The 9,471-nt window shown below is 48.6% G+C and overlaps 1 protein-coding gene across 13 annotated transcripts in view; it reads right to left on the bottom strand.

Annotated features, from left to right (window-relative positions):
• Positions 1 to 1,118: 1,118 nt before the first annotated feature.
• GIT2 (GIT ArfGAP 2) overlaps positions 1,119 to 9,471 on the bottom strand; it is a 49,389-nt gene continuing 41,036 nt past the window's right edge. For 12 of the 13 annotated variants that reach the window (XM_040619779.1, XM_040619782.1, XM_040619786.1 and 9 more), the window contains 2 exons: positions 5,165 to 5,228; positions 1,119 to 4,426 (listed from right to left, as the gene is read on the bottom strand). In XM_040619779.1, coding sequence (XP_040475713.1) covers positions 4,214 to 4,426; positions 5,165 to 5,228 — 277 coding nt within the window. In that variant the 3' untranslated portion in view covers positions 1,119 to 4,213. The remainder of the gene's footprint in view (positions 4,427 to 5,164; positions 5,229 to 9,471) is intronic. The other variant, XR_005831692.1, reaches the window with a different exon arrangement.

The following is a 9,471-nucleotide window of genomic DNA, read 5'->3' as shown; positions in this document are numbered from 1 at the left end:
CCCCCCCCCCCCCCCCCGATGTTTGATCTAGACCCTCAGGGAATGTGGCCGCCCCCTGGTTTCACCTCCAATGAGGCCACATCGAAACTCCGCAGTCCTGGACTGCCAGCAGGAAAACCCAACTGGGCCGATTAAGAGGAAGATACACTGGACTACTGATAACTCAAACGCCCCTCTTCAGCCTAGCCGCTCACAGAGTAAACTTCCTCATCCCCGCCGTGGAGCAGCGCCTGCTGCCCAGGGACACAGTGAAGATTATAGGAGTTAATACCCGTACAGACCCCAGCACAGCACCCAGCAGAGTCAACAGTGGATACAAGATAGTTGTAATTATAGAAACACGTTGAAAAGCAGAAGACCAGGAGGTGCATGGTGGCGGGGCGCAATGGCCCACAGCAGAGTGGGGGCCGTGGACTCCAGGAGCCTGGCTGTTGTGGGAGCGGGAGGCTGTGTTCCAGCGAGCCTTCCCAGGGCTGTGACACTGGCGCCCGTGAGAACCCCTGGCCTAGGAGGAACCTCTGGGTGTGAGCTGATGTGTCTGGGGCTCACACAAGCTGGCTCACACAGGGAGGACGCTCCACTGCCCCCAGCCTTGTTGCTTGGGAAGGCACCCGCGATGGCCAGGCCCCGCTCCTTCTTCTGAGAGAAGAGCCCCAAGTCAACTGCCTAGAGGACAACTGCTGGAGACTGAGGGTGGCCCTGATGAACCCAGGTATACCCCTCTGTCCCTGTGGGAACCTGCACGATGGGCCTTGCTCTAAGATTAAAAGACTGGTGGCCTTAAGAGACCAAACTAACCCCATGACCCCCTCACCTGGTAATGAGGAGGTGAGGGCACCGTGCCTGGCTGGTTGTCGCTGAATTTGTAAAAATTAAACTTTAGGAGTGATCATAAGATCAATGGAGTGATGTGTAATTTCTTTTAAGACAGCTACCTGCTAATAGGCAGGAGACAAAAGGTCATCATTCCTGTAAACTGACAAGAGCCGCCAGGGCAGAGACATATTTGCTACTGTCTCATTCAAGATTACCTTACGGGAGAAGAACTTTCTTGAACCTTTGACAGAGAATCTGGAAACATCACCTAATTGACAGGAAACACAGAATTACCACAAAGACACTATAGAGCCTGTTTATTGCATAACTAGCAGGCACAAATTCCAAAACGATTTTACAACGCTTACAGGGTTGTACAATAATTACAGGAATAGAATGTACAATAAACATGGGAAGTACAGAATGAGCGACATGGATAAAACACAGTTGAACGAAAGGCATTTCGTTTTTCCTATGCAGCATTTTCTTTCATAAAAACAAGGGTGCCTTTCACGGGGACAGGGAGAGAAGAACCGTCTATGATTGGAGAGCTCACAGCCGCTGTGGACAGACACATGCTCGTCTCGCTCCTGGTTCCGCAGCTTCAGTCACTGGAGGAATGGGGTAACGGCTCCCGAGGTGTGCGTCTGTGGTTCCAATTGCATGAAATGCCGTATTTGATCTTTGGGCCCGATTCCCTGTTCTTTGGCAAATAAGAACTATTTGCGTTCCGAGGCAGAGGAGGACTTCAGCTAAGGGAGCTTCGGGGCGGAGCTGTCTCCTTCAGCAAGTGCCAGTTTCATAAAGTGCACCTCCGTCCTATCAGCTTGTGGGGTGGGGGGAGGGGGGAGATTTGAGAACTAAGAGTAAAAAATGACTTTAGAGAACGCGGGCATTAGTGCAAGGCTATGGAACACATGTGCAAAAGGTGGTGAACGGCCGTCCAGACAGGGTGCGGTTTGCCAGTGGGACCAGGTCTCAGAAGAGGCTGAGGAAATGTGCAGGGCAGCAGAGGGAGGTGTCACTCCACCCAGAACTTCTCTCTGGAGTGCTGGCACTGCGGGTTCACAGAGCAAACGTCTAACAATTGGAAATGCTCTCTGGTCCCCACACTCCTTGACTTTTTCTAGGCGCACAGAGACAAGGTCCTCTGTCACCCGTCCTCGAGTGTTCCAGCGAAGACGCCACTGCACCTCCCGCAGACGACTAATCATTTAGAAGCCTGTCCTCCCTGGGAGGCCGAGGCACCCACTCAGGATGGCCACTGGGCCTTTCCCGAGGCCCCCGCACGGGCCCAACACGAGGGCAGGTGTTTGCAAGAAAGAGGAGGAGGGACAGCTAAGTACGTGTGGCATGCAGACAAGGTTATCAGATGGTACTTGAACTGAACAGAAGGTAGAAGGCATCCCCTCAGCATCCAACAGGAACATGGCACTTAGGACTGTGCAGACAAGTGGATGAGTCTTTTGGAAATGTGGACCCTTTCCCCGCACCACTCAGTGTAGCAAAATCCGGCAAAAGCATCCACACACCAGGACTTAGTAAACCAAACACCATCGAGGTGCTTCCTTCACAACAGCATCCGGTCAAGCTATAAAGATGTTTGTAAGTCAAACAGTTCTGTGAAAATACAGGCTTATTTAGCACATATTTAGGCAACTGTGATTACTTTGACTTCTTCACATATATGAATGAGCATGATGGGACAGAACATATGGGTAAGATGAGGACTAACAGCAACCTGACACAGGGTACGGGTGGCCAGGGAACAGGTAAGGCTCAGAAGTAAAGCAGGTGTGGCCTCCCCGCTGCAGGTGACAGGACCCATGGGCAGAGGCTGTGAGCTGGCTGCCTAGAGGCCGCAGCTCACCTACACGTGTGCTGTGACAATGTTTCATCGCCAACATTTATAAACAGAGAAATGGCACAAAAAATATCTGTTATTTCTGGTGTCTCTTAAAAAAATCAAAGCTCTGCCAACCCCGGGTCCACTTTTCCACAAGGCAGTCTGGGTGGAGCTGGGGAGCTGCTGTCCCTCCTGGGTATGCCACTGCTCCCCCGTGGTCCTCCGCCCCTGCTCTGTACCTGGCCCACTTCGTTCATCTCCGTCAGTGCTGCCTGGCCCCTCCGGTCCACAAAACTGCTGCAAGGAGCAGGGACAGGGATATGCTTTAGCGTTCAGGGCAAGAAAGGTCTTTTTAGTAGTTTAAAAACCAATGTCAGTATGTTCCAGAACTTAAACCTGTACTTTTGTAGCTTCGGGATAGCTGGCAGTCAGCTAGAGCACTCTTTGAGGAATTCGTGAAAGATGAGGTCTGATTTTTAAGGACCAGAGAGGTAATGGAGGAGAAACACACTCAGATGACTGTATAATCTTACCTTGTAAGAAGTCCTTACAGGTGATGAGCTGTGCCAAACAGGCCGTGTGAGGAAGCGCTAAGTGGTCAGAGTAACCGAGTTCTGGGAGAGAGATACATTACCGTGTCAGGGAGTAGATGATTTCTCTTCCCACGGTTTATGGCAGTGATATCTGAATGGGGTGGCACAGAATTAGTTATGGCTTGTGGGATGTGGCTCCTCTTTGCTGCACGTTTGGAATGACACATCTGGTTTCCCGCGGGAAGGCGGAGCACCGAGCCGCACGTGGTAACGGGGTCACGCTCCTACCTGGACAGGGCCAAATGACACGTGACGTGGGGAATGAGCGCTTATCTGGCACCACGGAGACCTCAGGATGATGGTAAAAGAGACAGAGGATCCAGACAGAAACATCAAATAAAAGAACATCTAACAAGAGAAAACAGTTAAAAGCACGGAGCAGTTCATTGTTTCCTTCCAAGAGAGACTGTTACACTACCTTTAGAGAGGGGCAAAGTCCTTTCTCTACATCCATGTTTGCGGACACCCCAAACTTAGAGATTCTTGCACTAGGGCTGGAAAATTCGCTTATTGCACAATGTTTGCTAGAGAACAGATGAGGTGGATTTTTTTTTTTTTTTTTTTACCCAACTCTCTCCAGAAAATGTTTCACTAAAAATCTCATTTATAATTTTAACCCTAAACAGGCCGTTTCAAAGGGATGGAAAAGTTCTAACAAACTTGAAACAATGAAACTCTGCGTTTGGATGACTAGGACCATCGACTCAACAACAGTCACTGACAGCACAACAGAACATTCGAGAGGAAACTGGCAAACAGGCACAAAATAAGGCAAGTGGGTTAAATTAATAGTTGAAAATTTGTTAGAAAACATGCAAAAATAATACTGAGTTTTTTTAAAAAAGTTTTAAACTTTCATTAAATGTTTGTTTCTGTAAAAACTGGCAGAAATTCCACGTCTCAATTTGAAAGTGGACTTTAAAAAGCCTGGAAAATGCAAGGGCCGACACTGAGCTGTTCAGTTGTTGTTCTCTTTGGTCGTGATGGTGACCAGCTGCTTGGCGGCCTTGGCGATGTCATATGCGCACTGGATGACCTGCTGTGTGACCAGCTGGATGTCCGTGGGCGGGCCGGGGTCCCCGGGGAGGGTCTTCTTGCACTCTGACTGGAGTCGGTAGGCACTGGACGTCAGCAAGCGCAGGGAAGTCCTCACCGTGTCAGACTTGGGTTTCTAAACGGAAGAACAGTCTGCATGAGCTTCATGGTGGACACCCAAGGGCAAGGACAAGTGTTCTTCTGAGGACAGCTCAAGCTGTTCCACGGTGCATAGCAGTTTCATCATGCCCCTTCTCAGTGGGGGTGCTCACGACACGGCAAGCTGTGCAGCCCACAGTGTATGAGACGCCCAAGTGCTCGGACTCAAAGGTCAAAGTGTACGCAGTGTCATTTTAGCAGGACATCCCATTCTGAGGTGGTTTTTAAAAAAACAGTAACCCACTTGGGTGAAATATGCCAGATACAATTTTAATCTATTAATGCTTTGCCTTTTAGCACTGGGCTCACACATTCTTGACTTATTAAAAACCAATATTCATACGGGTGCCCAGGTGGCTCAGTTGGTTAAGCATCTGACTTTTGGTTTCAGCTCAGGTTGTGATCTGATGGGTCCTGGGATCGAGCCCCGAGTCAGGTTCCTTGCTCAGTGGGGAGTCTGCTTGAGGTTCTCTCCCTCTGCCCCTCCTCCCCCACACGTGTGCACTCACCCTCTCTCAAAGAAAGAAACCTTTAAAAAACAAAAGAAACACCCACCGATACTCATGTAGGACAAAATGATTTCCATGTCCTCTATGACTGTTTGCATATTTAAAATTTGTGCTAAAAAAAGGTTAATATAATATCAAGAGTCCTGAAAAAAATTCTTTCAGTTCATTTAAAAGGATCTGAACCAAGTAAGTAGGAAGTGACTTACTTTGGGGAATAATGCTGCCATTTCAGTAACAGCTACGTGTATCCTCTCTGAGCAGGGGATATAGCTGTAAGAATATTGAAGAGGTTATTCAAAGACAGAAAAAGTACAAAGCACTGCAGAAATGGAGAGTACTCAGGGGCCAGAATGCACTCCATTTATATTCCCCCAGGGAAGGGGCTGAGGCCGCCGCCAGCCCACTGCGGATGCCACGCCAGCAGGAGCAGGGTTCCCATCCTTTCCCGAAAGTTCATTCAATCCGCTACAGTCTCCAGGTATGGAACGCAGGCAACACACAGGACTAGCCAGGGGAAGCCACAGGCAGCCAGCCAGTCCATGACGGCAGTCACACCTCTTCCAGGGGGTCATGTGGTTCTTGTGTGCTGCATCTTTCTCATTTCTTGAGAGAGAAACAAGGATTTCCACACAGAGGCCTCAGAACTTAAAAACAAAGGACTGAGAAAAAGTCCGTAAAATCAGAACTGGAGTTTACACCTCAACACACACGTGCGGGTTAAAACCAACGGACACCTCTCAATGCCTTCTCTGCAAATGCATCTCATCTGCTGGGGACCAAACGCTTCACTTTGGGTCAAGAAAAAACACTGAGGTCCGCTCTTGTACTTGATCCCTCACCCACTTTCTCATGAAGCTGCCATGACTTTGCTTGTAACGAAAGGCTAGGAGCACAGCCAGCCCTTTCTCTGCTCACTTGACAAGCTGTAAGAAGACAAAGTGCACGGACTCTGCCTGTCCTCATTCTTTCCTGCAGGCCACCTGGCATCCTAAGGGCCCCCTTCAGGCTTCAGGAGCACTGATGGAGTGCCAGCTCTCTTCCCATTTCTCAAAAGAGGAAACTGAGGCCCAGAGAAGCAAAGAATGTGTCCAAGGTCCCACAGCTGGTGAGAGAGAGCCAAGCACCAACCCGACTGTCCAGCACCCGAGCCTGGGCCCCTCACCGCCACACCACAGGCCTCTCCTGCTATCAGAGACACAACAGATTCAGGCCTTTCTTTAGAGCAGGCCTCTTTCCATTTGTGACTGGCGATTCTGACTTCTTAGGTGAGGAGAACTGCAGGAACGGAGACTTGGGCTTCACTCAGGCTTCTTATTCTTGCACTGTGACGTGCAGCATATGGGGCTGGTGTCCTGCACCTTCAAACTACTAGGCTTCTGCCCTGAGTAGTATGTTACAAGGTCAAGAGACAAGGACACACTGAAGGTGGGACTGAGCAACAGTTCTTAGCTAGCATGCTACCACTGGCCTGGGTTCTGGTTTTAGGACAAATGGCCCACAGAACCCAGGGGGGAAATGGGATATGAGAAAAGCTCGCTAGCAGCCTGTTTGTGGCGTGTTAGGAAATACGGTGTGAATACACAGGTGTGGCCTTCCACAAGCACCCATGTGCTTATGTTTTAAAAACTTCACTTCCAAAACAGAGAATGAAATCTCGTTCAGCATCCAACTTAGCACTTAAAGCCCTCAAGTAAAATTTTTTCCCCATTTTTTAAGTCACGAAGTTGGCTTCTGCTTCAACACTGTCATAAGCAGTAATCTCTGTATTTCGTCTTTGTAAGAAATCTAGCCTCAAAACTATTTTAAGACTTGCCACATTTTAATTAAATCATTACATTTCAAGAAAGTGGCTTATATTATCCCCAGATACTTTCAAACGGGCAATCCTGACTTTTACCTTTGTGAACAATTAGAACCATACTCCACATAGTAACAAAAAAGCCAAGACGGAGGGAGTCACTTCACTTGTATATGAAGGGGCAACAACCCATCTGGTCACACAAACACTCAGGGAAAAAGGCTGTGTTTATGGCAACCACGGTCTCAGGTATAAATCTTCCTTGAATCAATATGACCATTAATAGGGGCGCCTGGGTGGCACAGCGGTTAGGCGTCTGCCTTCGGCTCAGGGCGTGATCCCGGCGTTATGGGATCGAGCCCCACATCAGGCTCCTCCACTATGAGCCTGCTTCTTCCTCTCCCACTCCCCCTGCTTGTGTTCCCTCTCTCGCTGGCTGTCTCTATCTCTGTCGAATAAATTAATAAAATCTTAAAAAAAAATATGACCATTAATAACACATTAACAGAGAATCACACCTGAGAGATTTTTGCTTAGAGTTTTCCTTTTGACCCAGAAATATAATTCAACCTTCCCCCTGCTACACAGAAGACAATTATACTAAGGACACCTTCCAAAAACTCACTCAGTACAAAATACTTTAGGAAGTCCTCAATGAGCCACGAAAGAAAGCAAATGCCGATTAATGAGAAAGTCATCCTCCTGCTCGCTCGGGGGAGTTCATGCTCACAACTTCAGGCTGTTATCTTGCCTCAAAAAAGGCGTTTGTGCAGTTTTAGAACATGCAGTACTCCTGAGTTGTGTGGCTGCGTGTGCATGTGTGCATGTAGGAGAGAGACAGAACAGGCAGGGAGTGGGGATGGAGGCCCAGGAGATGGACCAGGCTGAGGCAGGCCAGGGACTGTGCGCAGCTTGCCTGGCTCAAGGGACCAGGGTGAGGCCTGAACGTGCCTGCGTAGGCTGCCGGTCTACTTAGGATGAGCCTAAGCGACAGATGAACAGGAGGAGAAAACAAGAGGAAAAGGCACAGGTTGAATCAGTACAATGCAAAATTATAAATCAAAGTGTTTTGTTAGTAACCAGAGATTTTAGTAGAACATTGAATAATTCATAAATTCTCTAGATCATTTCTGATTTAAACTGAAAGAGTGAACTACTAATGATTAAACTCTGCATCCTTGTCTCACAGTCTTAAAAAATCAGATCATAATGTTTCTGAATGGGTTTGTACATCTTAAAAAAAAAAAGAAAAACAAGCACCTTATTGTGGTCTCTGAGGCCAAAAATGGCCTCCAGGCAGATATTTCTGTTTCTGGACAACTACCAAAGAGAACAATGCAACGTACACATATTTTTTTGTTTGTCTGAAATACAAGCATGGCACTTCTGACCAGCAGTAAATGAAAAGCGAAGCCTGTTGACTGGTGGGAGAGCCCTGGGGAGGGAGGCCATCTTGGTATCGGGAGTCCGTTAAAGACTGCCCTTCAGATCGCTGTGACACATCTTGCTTTAGGCAGTGACCGCGCGCCGTCACTTGCCGCCAAGGCTGTGGTGCTGAGCGGAGGGACTGAGCACCTGCAGCTCGCGAGGCATGGAGGGTGTGTGACAGGGAGGCTGCCCAGAAGGAGGGGGATGAACAGCCATGTAATCTCACGGAAGGAGGCGGAACAACAGCCTTCCTCTTTTCCTGAGGAGCCTCCAGGAGCCCGTCCAGGAAGATGAACTCTCATCCTTCACTAAACACGGTCCACTCCTCTCTCGCTGAGTGGAAGCAGGGCCCTGTGGGAAGTCAGGGTTGCGGAAAAAGGGAAAGGGAAGCGAAGGGGAGTCTAACCTGGCGGTGCTGGGAACACAGAGAAGGAAAAGGTGATGGCGCATCTTTACACAGAGTAAGGGAACAGGGAGGACCAAGTAGTAGGAGCAGCACAGGGCACCCTAACAATTTCTTCTAGTGCACCGCACACAAAGGAACTCTTCACCCGAGCGCTACACTCTGCTAACCTACGGAAAACAATGAGATTGTTTGGGGCTTGTGACTGACCTCTGCTGCCTTCATAAACTCAACGGGAGGATGTTACATGCTTCACGAGTGTGTCTAGATGGGGCTGGCCACATGAAACTAGGACGTCACCCAGAACACTTCACAACTCATCAGAAGTTCTCAGAGAATTCATGCTCAGGGAACAAAAGGAAGAGCTAGAACAAGAGCCAGTTCCTTCTTCATCGCAAGAAATAACTCTGCTGGGGCACCCGGGGGGCTCAGTGGGTTAAGCAACTGCCTTCAACTCAGGTCATGATCCCCGGGTGCTGGCATCGAGCCCCGTATCAGGCTCCTTGCTCATCAGGGAGCCTGCTTCTCCCTCTGCCTGCCTCTCCCCCTGCCGGTGCTCACTCACTCTCTCTGACAAAGAAATAAAATCTTCAAAAAAAAAAAAAAAAAAAAAAACCACAAAACTCTGCAGGATATGGTTCTGCTCAGAGTAAGACTCTTATTTCAGAAGCACAGAATTATTTTTGTGTCGATTAGATTCACTTTCATTTGTAAACCACTCTGTTTCCTAGATGTTCACACATGCGTGCACACATGCACACACATACACGCATGAAAAGGAGACCTAAGAAATCAAATTCATGTCAGGATACCTTTTAAGTCAGACCACTCTGCTCTAGCTAGGGAGACTGTAGGGGGCACAGGGGCTGAAAGAATCAACTGCA

Source organism: Ursus maritimus, unplaced genomic scaffold (genome assembly GCF_017311325.1).
Source record: "Ursus maritimus isolate PB19 unplaced genomic scaffold, ASM1731132v1 scaffold_33, whole genome shotgun sequence".
Lineage (NCBI taxonomy): Eukaryota > Metazoa > Chordata > Mammalia > Carnivora > Ursidae > Ursus > Ursus maritimus.
This window is presented reverse-complemented; position numbering and strand designations above follow the sequence as displayed.